At 39.1% G+C, this 26,063-nt stretch overlaps 1 protein-coding gene across 1 annotated transcript in view; it reads left to right on the forward strand.

Annotated features, from left to right (window-relative positions):
• Positions 1–26,063, forward strand: part of nectin1b (nectin cell adhesion molecule 1b) — a 161,191-nt gene that overhangs the window by 114,976 nt on the left and 20,152 nt on the right. Inside the window, exons 6-9 of the mRNA XM_085371000.1 lie at positions 11,354–11,501; positions 13,177–13,242; positions 19,128–19,224; positions 24,869–24,970. Of these exons, the coding sequence (XP_085227126.1) occupies positions 11,354–11,501; positions 13,177–13,242; positions 19,128–19,224; positions 24,869–24,970 (413 nt within the window). The remainder of the gene's footprint in view (positions 1–11,353; positions 11,502–13,176; positions 13,243–19,127; positions 19,225–24,868; positions 24,971–26,063) is intronic.

The raw sequence follows: 26,063 nt of genomic DNA on the forward strand, positions 1-26,063 counted from the left end.
ACCTCTGCCTACCCCACTCCTGCTAAACAGGTGAAAATAGAGCAACAGGACCGCTAGTCTTTGATTTTATTTATTTTCTGCTGTGTTTTACCTGCATCTGTTTGAAAGAGTGAGTGTAAACACAAAAACCTATTTTATTTTATGTGCAGGAATGTGCAGAAAATAGGTTTAAACGTTAAACAAATTTCTTCCAGTCAGTGAATGTTGTATATAATTAAATCTTTGTTTGATGCATTAAGTTAAAAGATTAAAACTAATAAACAAATTTTAAAAGGAGACTTTTCCATTTGATTACATTTTATATGATAGATTATGCAGAAAAAGTAGAATTGTGCTGAAAGATCTATTGCTTTATCACCTATTCAGGTTGTAAATCAAGTTTTTAAAAAGTAACTAAGTAACTAATTACTTTTGAAAATATGTAATCAGTAAAGTAATGGGATTACTTTTTGGGGGACATAATCAGTAATTAGTTACTGATTACTTTTTTCAAGTAACTTGACCAACACTGATATACAAACTGAACAAAGCATATGTAGAAACAAATTTGGGAAGTGAATGCATTGTGCATCAGGCAATTTTTTAAAAATGTTAGCATTAACATAGCTCACTCTTATCATATCTTCATGAGAACCGGGGAAAAAAGGATCTTCCCATTGAACTTTTTGTAATTTCTTGGCTCTCTCCTCTTTAGGTGGGTAAGTCAAAAGATGTAGACCAAAACCAAATGTCCGTAACAGAGGACATAAAAGAATAGGCTGGTTCCCAGTAGGCTATCGGTGCCATTGCTGCATTGCATTACTTCTGTTTTGATACTTTGGCCAGGTGTAGACAAGAGAAATACTTTCGATATACAACATACAGTGCCATAAAAAAAATTATTTTTCCCGTTCCTGATTTCTTAATTTGTTTGCATATTCGTCACAGTTAAATGTTTCAGTTCGTCAAACAAATTATAATCTACCTACCTGGCCCTGTGTGAGGAAAATCCAATATATTCTACCCTTGGCCACAAGAACTGCTATCAAGCATCTGCGATAACTAGCAATGAGTTTTTCTTCTTTGCAAATTTGTTTTAGCTTTAGGGAACAAATTGATGTCCAGATATTCCCCTTCAGGATTTTCTGGTAGAGAACAGAATTCACGATTCCATCAATTAGAGCAAATCTTCCAAGTCCAGAGGCAGCAAAGCATCCCCAGACAGCACACTACCACCATGTTTGAATGATGTTCCTCTTATGAAATGCTGTGTTCATTTTACGCCATGTAACGAGACTCAAACCTTTCAAAAAGTTAAAATTTTGACTTCACACTCCACAGAATATTCTCCCAAATGTGAGATGAGCCTTTGTGGGGTTTTTTTTTTGTTTTGTTTTGATTTTTTGCGTCAGCAGTGTTTTTTACCTTGTAACTCTCCCATTGATGCCATGTTTGCACAGTCTCTTTCTTCGTGAACACTGACCTCAACTGAGGTAAATAAGGCCTGCAGTTCCTTTAGATGTTGTTCTGGGTTTTTGGTTCTTTTATGACCTTCTGGATGAGTCATTGATGCGCTCTTGGAGTAATTTGGGGAGGCTGGTAACTTCTGCTGGAGTTCACTTCTAGGTTTCCTCCATTTGTGAATAATGGCTCCCACCGTGGTTCACTGGAGTCCCAAAGCATTAGAAATGGCTGCGTAACCTTTTCCAGACTGATAGATGACAATGTCAATGACTTGTTTCTCAGCTGTTTCTTTAGATCATGGCATGATTTATTGCTTTTTGAGATCTTTTAACCTACTTCACTTTGTCAGACAGGTTCTATTGAAGTGATTTCTTGATTCAACAGCCCTGGGTGTGGCTCAGCTTTCAAAAAATGTGGTTAATTTATTATTTAACAAGGGAGGCAATTAGTTTGTAACAGTGCGTGCTAGGTCTTGATAGCCCTTTCCCCTTAAGAAGTGAAATAATCAATTAAAAATAACATTTTTGTATTTAACTCAGCGTATTTTTGTTTAATATTAAAATTTCTTTGATGATCTGAAAAATGTAAGTAGCTAGGACTGGGTCAAATACTTTTCCAAAGCACAAACTGTATTTGCTGATGAACTTGGCATAGATGCCAAACTCTAACTCCTTAATTCTGCTGTTACAATAAATAGGTGGTAAATAGGCCAGTTTTTCCTGACCAACTGAAGTTATCTGTGCACTTAATCTAGGCAGTGTGTATTTACTACACTTTTAGGTAATTGCTTTGCCTTAAACACTTATTAAACCCCCCCCAAAAGTTTGTCTCCGGGTCACCTAAAGATAATCTTTTTGTTTTGTTACATGAATAACTGGTGCCATAAACACAATTGACACATAATTACTACCCAGCTTCTACGTGGTATGTTAACTATGCAAAACAAATGTCATTGTTACTTTACAAACCAACTAGATAAAACATGAAGTCCACTTATTTTACTGTGTTTGAGAGGGTGTTATGCTCACTTAAAGCCCCCTAGATTTGCACTGAATTGTTCCTCAGTACAGATAAGAAAGAATTTAAAATTCTAAAAATATAACTGGGGTGAAGTCAGGGTCCCTCCACTACAACACCATTAATATGTTAGACTGCAGGAAGCCTGTGAATAATTTTAGAAATATGCTATATTTCATTTCCCATGCTGCTTCCAGAGCCTTTATGATTTTTTTTTTTTTTTTTTTTTTTTGGCGATCGCTATTTTGAGGATTTGGCCTGGGGTAGACATCACTTCTGAAAACACGGTTGGAAATCCAAGGCTGGAGAAGTATCAACAGACAGGTCTTGTTTAAAGACATGTTTACTTTTGTGTGCTCCAAACAGACAAGATGGTTATCTCTGAGATGGCCATCTTTTGAATCTTTTCCCAAAGAGCTTTGCCTATTTTACTGAATAGCTGGAAGAAGTCATTGCCCGAGGCCATGTCTTTTCTGGTAGATTTCTTTTCATTTGTCAGTTCAGATTTCCTCTGGAGTAATTTGTGAGTTGTAGATCATCGTTTTAGCAATCCTAATTTAAGAAACACACTCTCTCTTAAAAAAAGGTATTGCATTGCACAATGCAGGGCATATTATCAGGTTTAAAATTGGAAAATAAATTGTTGCTGACAGACAAGGCCACATTTGAATCAGCTTAATTAACTAATATCACATTTGGCACCATTAATTTTAAGAACTTTCAGACACAGGAGACAGTAACTCATCCAAGTTTAGCATCACCAGTACACCTAGAAAACGAAAACAAAAAGTGAAATAACTCTGAGGCTTGTCAGAAACGTGATGAATGACTTTGTTTGATATACTTGGACATAATCAATCAAAACATTTAGGTGATTTCTAATTAGGAATTGGATAATAATTCTGAGTGATGAACATAATGACTTTGTGTGTCTATGTAGACAATAACAATTCATCTTTTAGTGTTAAGATGAACATCAGCTTAATGTCTGCCTTATGAACAAGTATTGCTAATCACCATATGTTCCCATATAATTTGCATAAGAAGAATCCAGTTATGTATTTGACATCATGATTGAATTAATTAAATGTTTTAACTGAGATTGTAAAGCTCAAGGATTATAAATTAATTCCCTATCTATTTGACCTTGAGTTGTAGCTGATCTTCTTCTCATTTCTTTTTAGATCACCTTGTTAGGAAACAACATACATAACACATTGAAAACACATGGCATATGTAAGTCAAATACTTGTTGGCACATTAAGTTGAAATGTCAGACCTGCAGAGATAATGAGAGGTTCGCACAGAAAACTGTCATCGGTGACATGAAAATGTAAAGATGTCTGGTGTTACATGCGTTTTATAGGCATTTCATTTATACTAGGTGTTATATTGTGTTTATGAAGTGATACATTAAAAAAGAGAAAGCTCTAATGATTCACAGAAACAAAAAATGCAAATTGCAATCTATTAACCCTCTCAAGGCAGGCGTTGCAGATTTGCAACAGTTAAAAGCTAACAACCTGATTACCCCACATACATATTTCATGAGTATTTTTACTCAGAAGTACCACTGCAGGTATTCTTTTGTGCATTAGCAACAAAAACTTAATTTGAGCCTGAGAGGGTTAAAAGGTAAAAAGAAAAGCTGATGTTAGATACATTGACAAAAGACTCAGCAGGGGAAAAAATTAAAATGTCAAACGGGAGATGGGTGCTTTACAAATAAATATCGAAGAGCAAATTTGTATTCTTCCACTGAAATCCAGAGGTCTGCCAGTGCGAATAAAGGAATCAATGGTAATTTTCCAGAGAGAACACAAACAGTCCTGTCCAGGAATATAAATATATTGTATTTCAGATTTAATACTGACTCCCACAGTGGTTATTTGAATATGTTTGAGTGTGTATAGTGCTTGAGATGAAACACTTGCTTAGCAGCGGGGGCAGTGAAAGGGGCTGGCCTTTGGGATGGGATCTGCAGATTCCCCAGTCCAAGTGTTGCTAAATTGAAAACCCCCTGTCGAACATAACCAGACTGACTGGGTCTGTTGCTCTGTCAGCTTTTAACCAGGCAAAGGAAATTACAGCCGTGACCTCGTGGAGCTTGCCAGAGAGAGACAGTGAGAGGTAATTTTGCTTACATCGAAAAGAAGGCAGAAGAGGGAGGACATAGTAGAGAAGGGGGTACAGATCTGTAGAAGCGCTGCTGTTCTTCCAGTTTAGAGCTGGAAGCATCCATTAAATTAACATTCAACACATAGAGGAGTTCAGCTGGGGCATGAAAGGGCTCAAGCACGAGAGAGTGCCTGCTATAGCACACTGGGAGCCCTATCATCAAACCTTCCTGCAAGGCCAGCTCTTTTTAGGGCCAAACTTGTTTTCAGATTAATGACAATGCATAGCAGAAGAAACAGCAGTGGAGTTACTGTATACTTCTAAAAATTCAACATCTTTCACACAAAACTATTGGACAGTCTGTCTATAACATTGGTATATGCTTATTTCTAATTGAAGATCTCGGTTGAATGGATCAATAAGCAGAATGCATAGAAAGTTCTGTAGCTTTAAAACTAAGCCATTATACCTTGACAGCAGCTACTGGCTTCCTGAAGTTAATAAATGAACGCAATTCACTTCCTGGAGTGATGCTGCGGGTTTATTCCCCCATTAGGAGGCAGTGGTCCACCCATTCCAATCACTTTTTAATTAGAACTGTTGTTATTTGGGCTGTCACATGGGGTAATACCTCATGACAGCATCAGCTTGGCAACCAGCAATCTCATATTCATTGACAGGGGCTTTGGTGCTGCTTACTGTTGCTTCATCTACCTCACTGGACCCAGCGGTTCATCAGACACCTCAAGCTAATATTTGTGGTTACATGGAGATCTCCAGCTCACTGTGCTGGCTTTGAGTGTCATCTGTTTAACCATGGAAACAGGCTGTGTTTTTTATTTTTCTTATTGAAGATTGGTGATTACTCCCCCAGATTGCCTTAACGTACCATTGAGTGGCAAAATGTTTACACAAGAGTGAAAGAGGCTATAAAGGGAAACAGGATGGCTCAGCAGACATTTATTCAGCCATGCAGTGATATGAATCCATTATTACTGCAATTGTCAGGAATGTATTAAAAAAAGAAAAAGAGAAAATTTGTTATTATTATAGTGTACTTGCAACTTTTTGTTGTTGTTGTTGTTGTTATGTCAGCCCAGCAGGTGCAAGGTAGTTAGCTTTGTAATGGGCTTGGTTTCATCTTAATAGACACATCACATGTGTTAACAATTTGTATTTAATGAAGTGCTGCCCTCTGTGGAGTGATGTCGAACAGCAATCAGACCATTACAATTCCCCTGCCCCCTTCACCTCCAAGCTTCTGTCTCCATTTTGACGCATCAGGTCTGAAAGGTGGCGAAGAAACAGACCATCAATGTGAATCTAGGTGAAATGGGATGCAGACCTCTCCAGAGGGTAAACTACTGTGGAAAAGACGATGACATCAGGAGCCCCTGCTCTCAGAGGAGAGCGCTCTGGAAACATTGAACTTTAACGAGATTACCAACTCAGGGGAGGGGTAGGGGAACGAAACAGCATGTACCGCTTGGAGTTGGCAGCTTGAAATACAGATTTATGAACTCCATTAAACCGCATTTCTTTCTCTTTATTGGGCCTGTAGCATTTACCCATTGAAGAAAAGAGTTGGAAAAAAAAATCTCTTCTAGATAAATTACTAACAGCCTGGGCATTTGGATCCCCATAAGGTAACGGTAAAACTTGTGAATAGAGAGATAAAGCTAGACACCTTGCCTGCTTTGCTGTGTTAGTTGACTGGCAACTTGTGCAAGCAAGGTAGAAAACCAGTCAGTGCGGTGTTTGGAACAGGTTGCTGTCTCAGACTGGCATTGGTGGTGTGGAGTTGGCATGGGTTACTAGCCAGACTCTCAATCTGTCCACTTGAAAACTCCCCAGTATTGCTGGAAAGTATTACAGCCCCTGTGGAGGAGATAGCAATTACAATTTCTGATGGGAGAGAGGGAGAACGCCAGGAGCCACATCCATTCTTGGAGAGTGATCAGACTTATGCCTGGAACATTTTTGCAAAACACCACTACACAAATGTCCTCTTAATATTGTCTGTGTGACACCTAGATTCTGACCTTCATTCTGCTTTACTGCTTTTTTCCACTTGCCAAGGATGAATTTATATGTATAAAAACTGTGAATTGTCTTACCTGTGCCAGTGTTTAACAAACCATACTGATCTGGTTAAAAAAAAAAAGGGAGAGGAAAATGCTTCCCTTTAAATCCTGCATTGCTCCGTTCTGTGACAGATTGGATTTGGAGTGGGCAAAACCTGCTCCAGCTGGAGGCTGCTCACCCTTTGACCTCCTACCTGAACTCTTCCTGCTCTGGTATGTGTGACTAACAAGTTCTATGGGAGACTGGTAACACTAGAGCCCACATGTTTTGGCTATTGAGTACAGCTGGTCCTTGAGATTACACTGTTTTCACTCATTTGGACACCCCAGACGGTGAATTGCTCTGTCACTCTGCATGTAGTTTACATTTACTCAAAAAGGGCTTCAAGCAGTAATGAGAAAACAATCACTTTTCAGGCCAGAGCTTCAGCTCATTAGGTGAATTCTTTAATAAGATGATGCCAGGTCTTCCCTAAGTAGCAACTGCCTCCTGTTGGAAGCATGTATTAGAATCTGTAGCATCAGCCTGTGAAATGAATCATCAAATGCAAAGCTCTTATTTACTGCGTCCCCCCCAAATACCATGGCACCTCTGGCTGGTCTCACATCTAAACTCCACAGCAAACAGAACAACCTGCTGGGTAGAAGTTGCACTTATCCAATGATGCCTACTTAATAGATCATCAGGGAATTTTGACGCAAGCGCAATGCCACAAACTCTGTTGCAGCTGGAGAACTGAATGTATTCCTGTCCCTGAGATCTATGTTTGAATACAGCGGTGCAGAAAAGAAATAGCACATACATCTGGTGCAGCTCAATGAGCGCTGGAGAGTAGGTGTGACAAGAATGAAGGTTACCACCACCTCAGAGGGAGCTGCAGCCTCGAAAAAGCCAAGGTCAAGTTTGTCAGCTTAAATGTGCTACAGCGGTGGAGTGACAGCACAGAGAGAACTGCTGCATGGATGAGTGCTTCACACTTATTGAAAATCAATAGCAATCTTTCAGTGGCAGCTACAAAACATATTTGAACAACGGACTTTACTAAAAAGAGTTGATTTCAGATGATCAGATTTTATGCAGGTTTTCGACTTGTTAAAATCAAAGGTCAGAGGGTTATTTGATCTTAGAGTTTATGGGTATTTATAAGGGTCTCTGTGTTTCTGGATACGGTGACTTATCAATGATAGGCAATATCTTTTATCTTGGAGTCAAATAAGTCAGCAAATATGATCTGTTAAGACCTTTGTAGAAGACACAAACCTATAAGACTTGTGTTTCTGTTTGTTCTCCATATGTTCTTCATCCAATCACAGATAAATAACAGAAGATGCTCTACTGATCTTTTTAGCCTGTTTTTGCTTGTTTTTTTGGTAGCATTACCTGCAGAAACTCATGTTAGAGACACATGTTTTCAGCTTTTTGTTTCTCTTCGACTAGAGCTGAAAAAAGATTCTGAATCAATACACTCAAGTGTCAATATTCATGCACTTTGAAGTCTTGCCTTCCAATATGTGCTTAATTGAGATATCTAAGAAGTTAGTTGAAATGTTATAATTAAAAGTAATAATTTAACTATTAATTTCTCTGAGATGCAGTAGCATTTTTTAAAGCAGGTACAATAACTCTTAGGTACACGACATCACTTCTTATATGAAGTACATATTCAAAACAAACTGAAGTGGTTGTTTTTATTCCAAGAAAAGAACCTTGCCTATTCTTAACGTTTCCTAATGCTGAAAGTAAAATTTGTACTTGTGTCAAAGCAGAGTGTAGAGACAGGGTGTATTATATAACAACTTTATTTGTTTTGATCCTTATTGTGCTTTGAGCTGGGAGGTTTTCTTTTTCAGTGTAATTTTTTTCCTTCATTGTTTGATGACAACACAGAAGGTGAACATAATGCCAGGGCTGGTGTTATAACTGAGAATGAGCTGAATTCAGTCCCTTGCTTGTTACTGGTTGGTGATCCAAAGCTTGTTTTACCCTTATCATTGGCTGCTGTGCACCCAACGCAAACATTGTAAATACTATCTTTTTAATTCAATTTTATTCAATTTTATTGAAGGCGCTTTATATTGCAAGGTAGACCCTACAATAATACATACAGAGAAAAGCCTAATGATCATGTGACCCCTGTGAGCAAGCATTTTGGCGACAGTGGGAAGGAAAAATTCCCTTTAAACAGGAAGAAACCTCCGGCAGAACCAGGCCCAGGGAGGGGCGGGGCCATCTGCTGCGACCAGTTGGGGAGAGAGAAGGACAAGAGGACAAAAGACATATTGTGGAAGAGAGACAGAGATTAATAACATGTATGATTCAATGCAGAGAGGTCTATTAACACATAGTGAGTGTCATATCTGATGATTGTTACCAGCAGTAATCCTTTAAAGTAGAACTCATGGACAGAAAATGCAAGTGTTAATTTTTTTCTCCAGCTATATGAGAAACAAACAAAGCACTCAGACTGCGCACCAGATGGCTCCCCCAACTTTATGTGTTAGGAGGTGACAGTGTAAGTCCTGTGTGTCTAGTGCCTAAGGCTCCACAACAGGGAAATTGCATTCTGATCCAGTCCACTCCTGTGTGTATTAGTGTTATACAACACACTATTGTGTCTGGCATTTGCATTAGGGCCATGAAATTCAGCCCACTGGCTTTCACTATGTAGTGCAATGAGACAACAGTAGGAATTCCGGCTTATCTATTCCCGTGCTGCAGCAAGATCACATTTACGCTTGGTCTTCAAAGCTACTCCACAGCCTTTTTATTGAAATACATCACAAGAAAGTAGTGTGTGTTCAGTACAAGAAAACCTATTTGCTTTCTTTTAGTGTGTAGATTTGACACAATGCGACTCTTATGTACCTGACGACAGAAAATTAGATCAGCCATAGCAACCGTGGCATGACAATCTGATGGACACGATATATAATCACCGACTTTGAGGCAGTGTGTGTTGGGTACAAGGTAGGGTAACGTGCTTGCTATTGTGTGGCTGTATGTGAAGTAGTCCTCTGTGTACCCATCATTATGGGCATTGAATCAAGCAAGCGGGGGCTGTTGAGAAGAGGGCTCCTGGGAGGCAGGCCTTGTCCTGTCACTACCAAAAAGGACAGACAGATAATAATAGAGACATCATGAGGGCAGGAGATAGGCTTTCCTTTTCAAAGTGGAAGATAGTGAGAATTTGCAGTGTCCCATCACAACAGGCTCACATCCACTGATTGGTCCCTGGCCTGTCTTAAAAAGGACGCCTTTAACTGCTCTTTCAAAGACAACAGATGCCAGTGCTGTGTGTCCTCAGAAGCAAAATATCATACATACAGTAGGATTCTGAAAAGAGATGGCTGTTCTATTTTAGTGTTACCTGACATCAGTTGGGAAGATTTGCACATTGTAATAATTTACCTTTTTGACTGCGTGTATGACAGCAGATGTATTACACTTTTGATATATTCAGACCTCACACAGAATGACTCATTGTTTATCAGATGTCAAAGCATAAAAAAACAACAGGCTCTCATGCAAAGAAGGTGCAAGAATGTCTCGTTTCCTTTAATATATTTAGTTGAAAGAATTGTATGTTAACATCAAAGGATATATGCTTTTCAATATTTTCTGTAAATGTTCCCTCTGGTGCTGGTAAAAGTTTACATTTGACTGACATAAAATAAATAAATAAATAATAATAATTATCTATATATATATATATATATATATATATATATATGTGTGTGTGTGTGTGTGTGTGTGTGTGTGTGTGTGTGTGTGTATATATATATATATATATATATATATATATATATATATATATATATATATATATATATATATATATATATATTGTTTTGTTTTATTATTTTCATTGCAAACCCTGTGTATAGCTTTGGTGTTATCAGCAGTAGGGAGACAGAGGTATTGAACAAACTCCAGAGAGTCACTTCAACAATCTGCAATGTTTACTGGATTAGACCTCCATGTTGTCTTCATAACTCCGTTGAACCGACTTTTGTAGACGTATCTCTCTCATCTTTTGCTCTCAACTGAATTAAATGAATTGTTTTGCTTCTGAAACCACGCACATTTTTTCTCTGCTACGCTGGAAATATATTTTGCATTTTGTTGGCCCCTGCTGGCAATGACTTTAAAGTATAATAGCATTGTTGTGCTCTTAAGAGTGCCTTTGGGTTCACTGTCAAATCCAATCCAATTTAGGCTTCTTTTGAACAGATGATGGAGCACACATTAGGAATGCAACAGCAGCTGCTGAATGACCACAACAGTGTGGCATTCATGAAGTGCCAGGACAGGCAGGACAATGGTCTCATCCTGAAATAATTCTCTGAAAATATTGTTTGGATGTGTTTTATGAGAGAAAAACCTCAAGTCTGACATATGTTGTGTCAAATGGTTTGTAAAGGTTTTCTTTGGACAATAGCCTGTTGTTTTGTTTTTGTTTCTCTTGAGTGCATTGCTGCTTTGCTTTTGAATTATTTTAACCTTTTGTCCAAGATTTCTATTAATAACAGCATAAAGTTGGACTCCCTCTGTGATAACATAGAAGTCTATTTGTCATTGGTATTGTTTTGGAGGCTGTAGTTGATTTTTCTTTTTTTAAAGTTCATCCAGGCAGTGTCAATTACTCAAAGAGCACATACTCTGACACTGTTATTTCTCCTCTTGTCTGCAGAGAAGCCAATGGCGCAGGGTCCCCCAGGTGGTGTTATCGGGATCCTTGGAGGTGTTGTTGCCATTGGACTCATCATTGGCGTGGCTGTTACTGTTGTCATGGTCCATCAGCGGCAGCAGAAGACCCGCACTGAGACAGATAATGACCTGTGAGTATCAAGCCTCTCCCAGAGAATATTGCAGGGGGATGGACAGGTGGTAAGATTAGGTGTGCACTCTTTGTCACTCCACGAGAGAAAAAACACTTCGAAAAGGACGAAACTCTTTTTTAGGGGAGTAAATGTGTTTGGAGACGGAGGAACATGCTGCAGACATGTCACTGTCTCATTCTCATTTATTCTGGGAGCCAGCAGTCTCCTTTCATAAAGGTCACGGTATGAAAATGAATTTAATTGCACTAAAAAAAAGAGAATGTCTATCTTCATTTACCAAAGCAGATAGAATCAATGATTTTTATTAAAGCAGCTATTAAGTGGTTGCTTGATTGTAATGTGGGCTGCAATGAGCCCATTTCCCATTAAAACACTATTGTTTTAATCACGGCTGATTGCAGGAGTATGTACTGCAGAGTCTTCTCAGGAAACATTTGCTTCTGTTGGATGGTCACAATATTGTCGAGAAGTTAAAGGAGATTACTTTGAGATTTTAAAGTATGCAGGAGGTCCAGAGGTCGGGTCAGCCGATTGTAGAATTATGCAAATTCATTTTAATTTAAACAGTAATTAGAGTATGAACGACTTCTTTTCCATCGCTGCTTTTGCAAATAGATATACCTCAAATCAAGCACAATTTAGCAAGGCCTGTGATGCAGATCTAATGGTGAGGTATCCTACAAATGTAAACTTTGTAATGTATTCTTAAATAGATGGTGTAAGACTTCTTCTTGCATCCATTAAGACATTCAAACTGCTGAAGACACATTAAGGGGCCTTGTAACTCTGATGTTATTTACTCTGCAACACCTCCTCCGGCCAACCAGGTAATTTTGTTCTGTCTGCAAACCAGTGCCTATGACAATTTGCAGCGTTGCCAGCTGCTGCCCATACACAAAGGAGAAAACAGAAGTAGCAGAGGGTGCAGCTGAGAGAACAATAAGCAACAGAGCTGTGAAAATCTAAAATAGCTTTTCGCGTTATTTCGAGGTACTAAAAGTCTCTGCCATCTGGTTTGGAGCAATTGTCAGAAATCTGTTTTCAATGAAGAAGGAAACACGCATTCAAGTTACGTCCTGCTAATTCCCTTCATCTAAAACACCTGGCCAGGACAGATAGCTCAGTGGTTGCCAAGGGTTTTCATGATGCTCTTGGCTATTCTGAATATACAAGATTCAAACCACATTCCCATGGGAATGATGCTGCTGTGAGCATGAGCTGGCTATCTCTCTCCCTGGGATTATTACCAAAACAACTGAGGTTGGGGGGGTGTGCAGAATCCGGCTCAGGGTGCACATGAGCCTTTAATCAATTCAGATGATGAGATTACAATGCTTATTTTAGAGGTCCCCCTCCAGAATCTTCTAGCTTATTTGATTATTCAAAGCGGTGATGCTAACATCAGACGAGGCGTTCTGCCAGGTTTTTGGTCTCCGCCGGCTGCACGTTGTGGTGCTCTGTGGTGGCAGCAGGTCCACCAAGTCTGAGGCCACGCAGACGCAGAAACCACACTGTTTTTAGCTCTCTGCATTGTCTTTCAAGATAAATGAAGCACACAAACTCTTACCGCTCCCATTGCTTTCTGTCTCTTTCTCCCGCCTTGCTAATCTATCTTTCTTTCTCACTCTGATGCCAAAGTAACTGCTCTCTGTTTCCCACTCCACTCCCTCAGCATTGCTGTTGCTGCTGTTGCTGATAGTTGTGTGACACAGGGTCCTGAGAAGCCAGAGTCCCCCACAAGGAAAGTAGAGGCTCCTGACCCCAGTCTATCCCCTGCTGATCCCTGTACTCCTGGATCCTCTATTCTGTTGCCTGCATGTAATGGTGGCCTGCAAGTGACATACTTGAGCACACCATTGTGAGTGCTGAAAGCAGCAAATGATCAATAATCATTCACTAACGAGTCACACTGCACTTGATGCCTAAAATCTGAGCAATTTCTCTGCTTGCTTTGACAGCATACAGCAAATAAATACTTTGGAGTGAAATTTAGGCTTTACATGTCAATCTGATGAATGGCAAAAATAAACTCTTACATCAAATAACGACAATGATGTTTGGAAAAAAGAAAGAATGAAAATAAAGCTTGATGAAAACAGTTCCACGACCAATTAAACCTTATCAGAATTCTTTAGATGGAAAATCCAGCTCCACTTAGAGTTTATCCGATTCAGGGAGCTTGGACAGAACAGAATTACAAGGCGAGATGAGAGTTAACATACATATCAAATTGTTAATCAAACAGAAATCCACAAGCTTATACAGGCTTTGTTTTACATAAGCTGATGCTGAGTGATAATGTCTTTGACAGACCACACTGTCCAACCTCTCTCCTCCACTTCTTGCTCTTTTCCCTCCTTTTGTTTGCATGACTCTCATCAAATATGCATGACAACAGTTGTGCCAGTGCTGTAAATGTTGTTGTTTCCCACTAGTTTGGCATGTAATGCTTAATGTAGTGAAATGTGATTCAAAGCTTTAATTGTTCATATGAATTTTTGTCATTTTTCTGTGGCTTGTCATCAAATATGTTCAGTGTCTTACTCAGAAACTGTTTACTTGTTCTCATTTAACCGTCTATGTGGATGCAGAAAAGTTGCAAAAGAATGTGTGGGGCATATTTCAATGTAGGGGGATATTCATAGTTGTATATGAGTGTCTAATGTCAGAGTAAAGGGGAAGCATTTAGCCAGACTGTTTAATTCTGCATGTTGATGAGCTGTTAATCAAGCCTGGGCATTTGATAACATGCCTGACTGCACCGCCTGTCACGCCTCTGTTTGCCCTAACAAAGCAGCACATGATGTGACTCAAAATTGGTCAATCCTAATAAATCACTGGCCCTTTAGAGGCTGCACTGGCAAATAGTCAACTGATTATCAAAATAGATGGGCATTGTCAAAGGCGATGTTCTCAGAATAATATGTTCATCGTCTTTTGCCCGGGTGTGATGTATGACCTCCAAAATGCAGAAGAGCACTGCCAATTGTGGCCAAACCCCCCCCCAATCTTTTGAGTGTTCCTGACATACAGCTGGTGTTGACACAGTTGTAAATACTTGCTTGCATAAATCACTTTGTTGCCAATTTTCCAGTCATATTTACAAAAGTATCTGAAAAGTATTGCATGCAGAATGTAAAACGGATGTTTAACCATGAGCCGAGAGCCCATGTCACGACACAACCATGATTAATTTGAACTGAGCACAGGTTTCAAACTTGTTCTGAGACTGAAATGTAGCATAACTGGAGGACATTTGGACAAACAAGGAGTACACAGTACTACTAAGTCAATGAAGTTAGATTTCATTTTGAGATGTAACGTTAGCAGAAGTGATTTGTGGAGACGTGATTTGTTTTTGTGTACCCTTTGGTCTATAAACTGGTCACCAGTGCTTTTCACTTTTGCTGTGTGGAGACCTTTTAAATGTGATAAATGGTAATTTCTTAATGGACACCTTCTTGCTTTAAGCTGTAACCAAAGTAGAACTGTCTTGTCTTTCTGAGTCGCTCAACATGAACTGTGTTGTACTCGGTGTGATTTCAAATTATTTGCTATTGTTATTTATGCATAAAATGGTGCTTGGTTTCTCTGCACAGAAAGTTATACATGCAGTACAAATGTTTATAACAATCACCTTATATCTATGTTTTTGCATAGTAGTGTATGTACACTAGTAGCATTGCCTGAGGTGTTGAAAAAGGTTTGGAAAGTGACTGTTTGTGTACAACTGTAAAGTTAAGTGTTCTAAAGAGCAAAATTTTCCCCCAGCAACAGAAGTAGTTTTTGATAAACTTGTCAAAGAACAAAAACACCATTTTGCTTCATTCTTGTTTTTTCCTTTCTTCTCTTGTGAGAGGAGAAAAAAAAGCTGAGCTTTGCAGAGTAATTGTTGTCCGCCTTTTGAAAAGATCGGAGCTAGACAAAGCATGAAAGTAATTGCCTCCTAAAGATCAAATCACATTTATCCCGTCTTGCAATTAAAAGTATCATTAGCATTTAAATTGCCAAATAAGATTGTGATCAACAGAAATCAATGAGAGCACCGAGGATCGGCTCAAACACTCCACGTTTTTTCCACGAGCAGGGCTGCAGGCATACGGTGGCTCTCTAATCCAAACGCTTGTGGGAATGCGACACTTCACTTTCTCTCACATGAAGTGGACGGAAAGAGGGTTTTCTGTCACCTTCGAGAACATCTTAATTCTGAGTGTGAGCTTGAAGACTTCCTCAATGGTGCGAAAATTTCAGATAGGAAAGTCACTTTTTTGTGAGTGCATTGTAAAAGTCATTTTCTTTGCTGTAAATCTTCCCTCACAGACTACTCTTCTCAGTTTAAGGATTAGTTATGTTTTCTCCTTGCTATCCCCTTTAAATCTCCCCCTAAGCTGCCCTGAGCTTTTTGTAGCCAACAGAGCGAGGAGGAGCAAGGTCTTCAAGGTGGATGTCTGAGTAGGAAACACTGCAAACTTGAATGTAGCTTATGGTTCCCTGCCCAGTGCTTTCTGCTCCCCACGGGCTTGTGTTGCTTGTCAGCTTTCATTAGTGTCTGCGTTTTCACAGATCCAACGCCCCCATGCTGCCTGCATCACATTCAGCACTAAGGAAGTACGAGATGCACATGTGGTGGTCAAGCTGTGCGGGACTGCAATGTAGCTTATTAATGACTGATTGAGATTGCATCATCTGCATTCCTGAAGAGCGCACAGATCTGTAGCAGTGAATATTTCGCTCATTTTTACATGTTGACGTACAAATATTAGCAGAAAACATCTCCAATATTCAGTCTTTTTCAGGGGGTTGATATATTATGCATTACACCTTTACAAATTCCAAAATTGCAGTTTGAACAAAAAGCTTCTCCTTCCAGGAATTTTAAACCGAGAGCATGTGCACATATTAAAACATATTTTTTAGTTTAAAACTAACCCAACTTACTTGCCGTGAGAATAATAATGGATTTTCTGTGTGAATAAATGTGAGCTTGATATCAATATTTCAGGTATGTTCATTCTGCTTCTACTTCCCAATAATGTGGTTTAGATGGCCACGCATAACAGCTGGCTAATTTAAAATCTGTCTGATCCTCTGACCACTTCTTTTGGCACAACACAGAGTGTTGCTGTGGAAGATCTGAGCAATTACTTGGAGTTCCAAATTATTTTTGCTAAAGGAAATTATGGACCTCAACTAAGACATTCAAACCCAAACTAGAATAAACAGTAATCTGCAAGATAATGATTGCTTATTTTCCTTGATTTTTGATTGTGGTGCTAATGGACACTGGTTTGACTCACAGTAAAACACAGAGATGGTGGATAGAGTTGTTTTTGGATATTTTTCAAAAGTGGCTGCTACATCATAACATGCAACCATTAAATCTTAAAAATACATTTTACTTTTGACCTTTTCTTGTTTTGTTTTGTTTTTACTTCCTCTCCTACAAGTATACTTCATTAATAATATACTATACATGTCAAGTTCTTTATATTATTAATATCAAATACGGAATTGATATGCCGACTGAATGACCGGCAACACACATGCTGTATATCTATCTTGGTATATCTATCTTGCGTGAGCTGTAGCTGTGCTATACGTTTTCCCTCTCTGCACACACAGCACTTCATGAAACGCTTGTGCTACTTTTTGGTCTGTTTTCCCACCCTTGTGTCAAACAGTAGTGACAGTCTATGCACTGATGTTCTCCTGAGACTGCTTCTTGTGTGTAATGTGATTACAAAAGTAGCTGGATGACAGGGAGAAAGTTGTTGCCATGGGGTGGTAGTCATGAGACGAGGGAATTTCTTCATGTTTGGTCAGATTTAATAAACTCACTCCGCATAAGGGGCCCCAGCACACTACCTATTTGAACAAGCTCCTTTGCAATAAAATGCAATCATTGGAGGTCCTATGGGATCAAACGTAAGTTCAAACGAATTCAGCAAATCATACATAAAAAAAATCAGATTTCATCCTACTTGAATAAACCTGTCGAATCCCGATGGTGCATAACTGATTTATCTCAAACTACAGTAAAATCAAAATCCAGTCAGGCATAATGTTGTAATGCTGCATGTCCTTTTATAAAATTCCAGTTAGGTCATTGCATGATGTTCATTAGTGTTATGTTTCAGCAAACTAAAAAAACACCGTTATCTGTTGTCTCACATACACGAGACAGACAGAAGCAAAAAATGACACTTAGTATCACACATTTCATGGATACAAATGATCTTGTCTTGTCTTAAGTTCTCACCTGTATCAGAATCCAGTCAGTCATAAGCAGTGAATTATAATACTTTATAATGAGCACACTGCTGTACCTGTGAAAACCGCATTCCCACAAGACTCATAATTATCTGTCTCAGGAAAAAATGGATGTTTCTCCTCTCAAAGCTCTGCAGCGGAAGGCGTTATTGTTGAAGAGCTAGTGTGCTGCACGCTGCTTCTCTGTACATTTGCTGTGCCTCTGTGCTGCAGGCAGGCTGAGGAGGGTGCCACATGAATCTGGCAGTGGTACGGCAGCCCTGTCTGGAGACAAGGTGATACGGACTGGAAATAATGAGCGTGAAAGAAAGAGTTAAGAGGTGCACTCATGCACAAATTTTCTGCACATTAAAACGGCAGCATGGCCTTGCGGAAAGGTCATGTTATTCAATAAGGACGTGAACCAGTGCGAATGGGAGGCGGGAGGAGCTGGAGATAATGCATGTAGGTACACAGCTCAGTGTCTGTGCTCCACTTCATTATCTTTGATCACTCCTGATATCATGTCAGAATACGACAGATGACATCTGACTGCCAGCGTGTTTGAGGCAAGGGGTTTTCTTTATAACGATTCCGTAGCAACAACCCTTCTGCTTCCTTGTCTGAAATAATTATACAGATACACATCAAACTATTTCAACAGAATGCTTTCAGTTACCGCTGTCTTTCCTGATCACATTTTATTTCAGTAATTTTCTATAATAACTCAGAATGACTCTGTACAGAGTGGCTTTTACCTCCATCGAAATTTGATTGTTGGTGATTTACAGAAAACGGTTGCTTACTCCATTGTTAATAGCGGCGTATAAACTAGCACAGGTGTTCAGTTTTTGAGGCTTTGTTTTTACCCAGGTGTGCCAACAGAGGGGTGGGGTGAGTGCCTTGGGATTAGAGGATGTTAGTACCAGGGATCCTGAAAAAGGTGGAGAGCTGAAGCCGCCTGCCGAGCTCTCCGTGTCACAGCTCAGGACTATATGTCAAACAAACAGTCGCTGCACAGTAGGCAGGGTGTTTGTCCGCGTGGCACTCTGGATGAGGCTCAAACCACCCTTGACTCACACATGCCCTTCTCCCTGCCCCCTATACCCCCTCCATTCCTATCTCCTCACTTCAGTCCAATTACAGCCTACTCTCATTAGCACAGTGTCTCTCCAGCGAGAGCCTTTGAAAGGGCAGGGATGGCTGCTGCTGCAACAAAGCCACCAACACGAGATCTATCAAAATCCAAGGAAAGAGTGAAAAAGGCAAGTGCAGGCAGGACTTCTCATTATAGAGTGGTGTAGAAGGTGAGGGACGTAAAGAGTGGTGATCCCTTACTGTGCTGAGTGTCATGTTATCTTTTTACTCTCTTAACAGGACTGACCTCCCACCTGCGCACAAACCAGCCCCTCCTCCACCCAAAAAGAAGAACAGTGACATGAAGGGACACTTGACATCTGATGACATCCAGGTAAGCTCCTCCCCCTACTTCTTTTCCTTGCTTATTCTCCTGATCCAACACAAGGTATGACAACTTTGGCAGTATCTGTCTCTTTCATATGAAATCCAAGCCCAAATATATTTTTAACAAAAGAGTGATGTGATGTTTTTTACCTCCATATATCTTTAAGAGCAGCGAACCAGCTTAGGTCTCTTTTTGTTTTTGGAAAGTTATTTTCATTTATTGGATTTTCAGGTGAATTTTTAAATCGCAAAAATGTCAGTTTAGTGCCGTGAGCCTTTTGTGTGTGTGTGTGTGTGTGTGTGTGTGTGTGTGTGTGTGTGTGTGTGTGTGTGTGTGTGTGTGTGTGTTCCTCGTCTTACACAGCTGTCCAAAGCAACTGTCACAAAGACGGTGAATAAAGTTAGCTGAATATAGAAATGTCACATTCTCCAAGTGAAGCCAATGACATGTAACATAATTATCCATGTGTGTAATTAATTTCCCTCTTAATAAATAAAGTAATTGTCAGTGGGCAATTTTTGACATATAAATAAACGACCATATCCCTGCTTGCACTGCAGCAGAGATATGAAAAAGAACTTTGTTGCTTATAAAAGTATTGTCAGAGATTTTTATCTGTACTTTGAATATGCTGTGCAGAGAGTCTTTGACATTGTCCATTTTATTATTTAATCACTGCACACAGTACAAGTGCAGTATGTTAAATGAAGCTGTTTATAGCTTAGTAAATGAGTGCTGAAGATTTCAAAGTGTGACTCGAGTTTGATAAACAGCTTAATTTCTCACAGACTTTTAACCTCAAGACATGTTTTCATCATTTTAACAAGCAGTGTTTTTTATGTTAATCAGTGACAAACTTACTTGTCACTGATGGGAATCTAGTGATTCTCATCAGTGATAATTTGTTCATCCCAACTTTGAAGACTGCTGCTGAATCCATGGAAGTTGTACTGTCTGAATGTACAATAACAAACATGCAGAGCCTGGAGTGGTTGCACGGGAACCGCTTTTTACAGTGCTCCCTCCCGCTGAAGTTACTTCCTGGCAACATTAAAGAAATTTGCAATTTTCTCAAGTCCCCAAATTTTACTGTCTCTAATTCTAAGCAGATTTGAGTATACTCCATTCAGACCTCATTTATATTGTCAGTACTGGAATGTGCTGTCATCTGGAAAAGATTAAAATAATAATTGATGGTGAAATAGTGCCAATAGCATCTTTAAAAGCAAGAAAAAAATCACAGCAGTCAATCACTGGTTGTGTTAATGGCAAAAAAATTGAATACAAGTCACATGCTCTTATATTAATATATCGGGTGTATTATATGCAGCCAGTATAAAGTAAGATGGCCACTCATGTGCTCTTCCACGTTATGAAAGTGCAGTTAAACCTCAAACTTCCTTTGGTGAAAAAGTATTCTGAACATGCCCTTGGAATTTGAAACCTCGTTTTCCATGGTCACACTGATTCTGCATAGCCTCCCTATTCATGTTTGGCTCCCGGTCTGTGTGGCCACTAGAACATTTTTTTCTAATTTCTTGTCGAGCTTCCATGAGAACACAATCCTTATATTGCATTAGGCTGTTTAAATAGCACAGAACCAGTACTATGTAATTGTATTCCTGGATGTTCTGCCTCAACCAGCCCGATAGCTTTCCAATCTGCTTATTGCAAACGTTACTGTAGCACAAGCTGTAGTTTAGGAAAACAAAAGTTACTCTCATAAGATTGAATGTGCAGCACTATTTACATGTGAAGTGTCATCAGGAGTGTGCAGAGGTTGCAGTGACTTTTACTGTTGTCAAGGACTACAGTATGTGAGAAACTGAGGAGCTAAAGAAGTAAAAAAAAATGGCGCTATTAGGCTCTGAATAATTAAAGATTCACGTAACTGTCAAGTTGGTCACCACCTATCAGCACCGCTGAGAATTTAAATCAAACTTTGATACTTGTCATAAGCCCAAGGTCAAACTGCTAGGCATCTGGGCAGAGAAAGTCATGGAGAGAGGGGAAATAATGCGCTCTTCTTCCTGCACAACTACTGCAGAAGATTACTTGAGCAAGGCATCGTAACCCTGACTGGTGATTAGTATAAAAATGAGGCTTTAATGGTCACATTACAGGATTTAATGTGTTTGGTTTTATGGCTGCCATTGCTTTAAAAGAAGGTGCACGTTCAGCAAACTTACATCTGGATAGATAAAAGTAACAAAAAAACCCCCAAAACAAAACAAGAAAACATCACGGCAGGTTTATTACACAGTGAGTAGAGAATGCATAGATAAGCAATCCTTCCCCCCCACCCCAACTCCCCAATAAAAAGTTAAAATGCCCAAGCAGATCCTGGTGTATAGATAGCTTCTTTATAAACATGCTTTTATGAACTACATTTTTTAAAATGTCCATAAATACAAACAAGTTGTTAAGAAATAATCTTATCTACAACTTTTAATCATATCGTATACCAGAAAAAAAAGTCTCTTGGTGGTGCCTTCATCAGTTCAGCTGGACAAGTTCGTGCCCCAAAGCCTGTCAATCATCATGATTAGCTGTTTCTTTAAATTATACTGATCAGCATCTGCAGAGCCACCAGGCAATTTGTAATGACATAGTTCTAATTATTGTTCGCTGCTATTTTTTGCTCCGGGTTTAGCTTTTCAAGGGTTTCCTTTTGAGAATGAACTCGATGAAAAGCTACGAAATGGACTATTTGAACGAGAAATGAGATCAGGGATAATTTTTCACCTTCAAATGTAGTGAAAAGATTTTGTGGGTTATGCAGCATATCTGAATGTTACAACTGGTCTTAAACAGCTTGGTATTCGGGCAGAGGTTGCTTGGTCACTTCATTGGGCGACAGAGCCAAAGTATCAGTGTGTGCTTCCTATAATTAAATGTTGTGTATTGCTGTGAATTAGACTTTGACAGCCAAACTCACTATCAGGGAGTTCAGCGTCTTTATAGCTTGAACAAACGTTCCCCCCCCAAGTAATTGCATATGAAGTCTGGCACTCAGCTCACTGTTTGACCACTCAACCATTAAATGCTTCACCTTTTGATGTAACGTGAGTAGAAAAGTTCACATCACCCAGATACATATTGTCATTCAAAAGCTTTTTGAAAAGTGGATGAAAAAAAGTGGATGAAAAAAACAGATTAAACAGAATTTGCAGGTATGAAGAGGGAAAACCATTGTTCAGCAACCATTATGAGTCTCACATTTTCATTGATGACCTCATTGTTCCGAGTGACTTTAATTTCTTTCATTAACTCTTATTTCTTTTCATTGCAAAATGTGCAGGTCTGACAAACGTTCTATGAAGGTTTCGCCTTCATTTGTCATTAAAATATTAATTAATTCCTTTATGCCAGTAAGCTTCTCTATAGACTGTTTTGAGTACCCCACCTAAGAAACACTTTCAAGGTACTTTGATGTCAGAAGCATCAAATTTTGCTTTTGTGATTATGACAGGTTTTGACAGATCAATTAGAAGTACTCTGTGGGAAAAGTCTAAGACAGACAACCTGGTGAAAAGGAAAACTATAGGAGTGGCCCCCTTTCCTCACACAAACCCACCCTTCAAAACACTGTGCCTATTATGCCACAGAAAACTTGTGAAACAGCCAAATCTTGATTTTTAAAGTGAGAATCTTAACCCTCACCCCTTGTAGATTTACAGTCATCATCATACAGTCATTACCCAATCTGAATATTTATCAGCGCCTAAGCGAATTATGTACGGAAATTATAGTGCAACTCAAGTTGTTTTGGAATTTACATATACATTGAGAGAAACCTGCAATTAATATGAACCTCAAGAAGCTTCTTCACTGACAAGATTTCCATATAACTAAGTCTTTCAGGCATCACATGAAGATACAGAACCAACCGAGACAGTATAGCTCTTCAGAAGAAATAGGTCAAGTTTTCTAGGATGATTATACAACCTACCTGTTAACCTACCTTGCCAAGTGTGCATGTGGAAGACCACTGGAGGTGTTTAATGTCTCATTCTCACTACCCTTTTTAATTAAACAAAACCATAAATAATGTGACACCACCTGTTGCTTAATAAGACTTTTATGTTGCATGTAATAGGTTATAGATTACAATTGAGTTGGCCTGAATTGACTTGACATTATTGGTTTTCGATCTTTTCCTCTGGTTCACATTGAGTTCATTGATGTTTTCCCCCTGAGCAACCATGATTTACTCTGTACGGTCATGCTAGTGCCCTTTTCTGATTTCTGAGGCAAAATGTTGTTGAATTTCCAGCACTGAAAGGAACTGTTGTCCAGCGACAAAGCCACCTGCTTTGGTGTGATCAGCTGGTCATAGACGTGCTAGACAGATTTCTTAGAGTGATTTGACAAGCTGAAGCTACAGTGTAAAATCATGCAAACCAACATACTGATCGGATCGTTGTCTGTCTACAGAAAGATTTTGGTGTTAACCAAAAAGATATTCATCTACAATCTCAATGTAACTGTAATTCCCCAGAAATTATGATGGATTACAATGTAATTTATTTTATAATATAGTACCATACTCCATTAAAGGTAATTAGTCACCCTTGAGAAACTGACATATGTTGAATGGTCACCACAGAACATCATGCTCTGCAAGTCCACTGATTAAGGATGTAGGTTAATTTTGAATTTAATTCACAAGGTTTCTGAATCTAGCTAAACCCCCTCTTTATTTATGCAACACTTTGAAACATGTTTTTGTCTTTTTGAACCATATTGCTCTTTTATTTGCATAAATAAAATAACATCTGACTTAATAGAGACTTAAAGAGCTTGCACCCAAAGCAAAAAATAAATAAAGAAAACATGTGAAATGAAAATTTAGCATTTGTACCTAAACCATAATCCTTCAAACACAGTGAAAATGTTTACGTTCTACCTTTTAAAATATCTATACAAAGGGATTTAAAAAAACATTTAAGAATCAAAATAGATCACCACTATAACTTAAAAATAAAACACAGTTTAAACCTTTTTGAAAACAAAAGTAGAAAATGTAAAAGCAGAATTTGTGTTATGTTGTGCTGGACTACATACATTTTCCTAGATGTACCTAATGAAATGTCTGTACCATATTAAAATGGTTTCAGTGAGCCTTGTCTACATAGGCAAACTATTCTTTTCAAATAGTTTATTTATGTCAGGTTCATGTAAGAAATGAAATCCCTCTGTAATATAGTGGCTATGAATCTCAGCTAGCTCTTGCAGCTTTACAGTTACTTTAGCATTTCAGCTCAGATGTTTCAAAAGTTTGCATCATATATTTATGTGATCTGGAAGTGATTCATTTGACAAAATTACTTTGATGCACATAATAACTTTAGGTTCAACTGAGCTGCTGAAGTTCAAACTGCTGTCAAGCTGTATTCTCTGTCGGATGCGAGATTAACGTTGCCGATTTCTGTTCATTACCACAGACACACAAAAAAAATGTGAGCAACAACTGTCAACATAATGTTTTGCTGCTTATGTGTTTTAATTAATGCGGATGCAATAAGAGGTAGCAGTTCACACTCATAGACTAATTGCAAAGTTAACCTTGGTGAGGACTAGAGCTGGCTGATCTATCCCGGTTTCGAGCTCATTATAAGTCACGCTGAGCTCTTGGTGTTTCCCGTAGGTGGTTCATCTCGACAAGGAGGAAGAAATGCAGAAGCTTCCTCTTCAGCCTCCTTATTACGACATGGCACCCTCTGAGTCGACCCCCTTCACCGATAAGCCGGTGAGTACTGATGCCATGAGCGGAGTCACGTGAGCTTCACTATGGAGGGGTCATCCACAGCTGCTGCCTTTGGTCAGTAGTAACTGCTGCTGAAAGGGTGAATATTTGGTGAGGTTCTGCTTGGTGGTATTGTAGAACTGATTTACAATGAACGGTACTTCTGTACAGTCACTGAGGAGCTTTCATTTTTGCTTGTCTGGTGTTATGAGTAGATGCTGACCAGCAAATCCACTGGGCGGTTTGACTAAGCTTCTTATCTCATCATCAAAATCAGCACCTCTCATCTTCTATGTAAACCTGGCCAGCCGCCATCCTCTCTCTTTCTCTCTCTGTGGACGATTTCATGTTCTGACCCCGACGGCCTGCCCTCTGCCTCACCTCCCCTACTCTTCCTCTAATCCATCGTAATTACTTGTGGGTTTGCCAGGCAACCGTCTGCAGATACGTTACAGTGTGGTGCTCCACAGTACATCATCACCCCTGAGTCTTAACTGTTGACTATGAAATGTTTGACTTGTTGTATCAGATGCCTCTGCTAACTGTGGGGAAACCTCCCTCAGTGGCACAGATGCTTGAGAGCACTGAGGGCTTTATTTGCTTTGGCAGCATTTCTTTCTGAGATGAATTTAAAAAACAACAACAACCAGGATTTTAGACAATTTGTGTGGATGTGCAAGCTTCTGCATGTTGTGTGTGCTGGCTGAAAACAAAATCATTTTCAGTGTGTCTCTTGGTAATGTGACAATTTGTAACCACACAATTGCTAAGTTTCTTTCTTTCTTCAGTCTCAGTTTTACTTATTTGGTAAGCAGTGTCGTGCAAAATGCAATTTGCTCAAATGCGTAACAACACGTGGGTATCAACTGTATCTTAATGAGATCCACTTTTAGCTCCTTAGATTTATGCCAGTATTCCTTCACAAATCCAGAACCATTTGGAAAGTTATTTTAAATTTTGATAATTAAAGGTTAAGCTGATATGTTGACTTAAGTCAGGTTGTATGTGTTACCCTTGTGCATGATGGAACTTCACAATTCAAATTAAAAGCCACATCAGTGTGACACAACTGCTGACATGCTATTCTCTATTGTTT

Source organism: Diplotaxodon limnothrissa, linkage group LG14 (assembly GCF_057381915.1).
Source record: "Diplotaxodon limnothrissa isolate DT_005_m linkage group LG14, D_limnothrissa_male_GT1.1, whole genome shotgun sequence".
NCBI classification, from domain to species: domain Eukaryota; kingdom Metazoa; phylum Chordata; class Actinopteri; order Cichliformes; family Cichlidae; genus Diplotaxodon; species Diplotaxodon limnothrissa.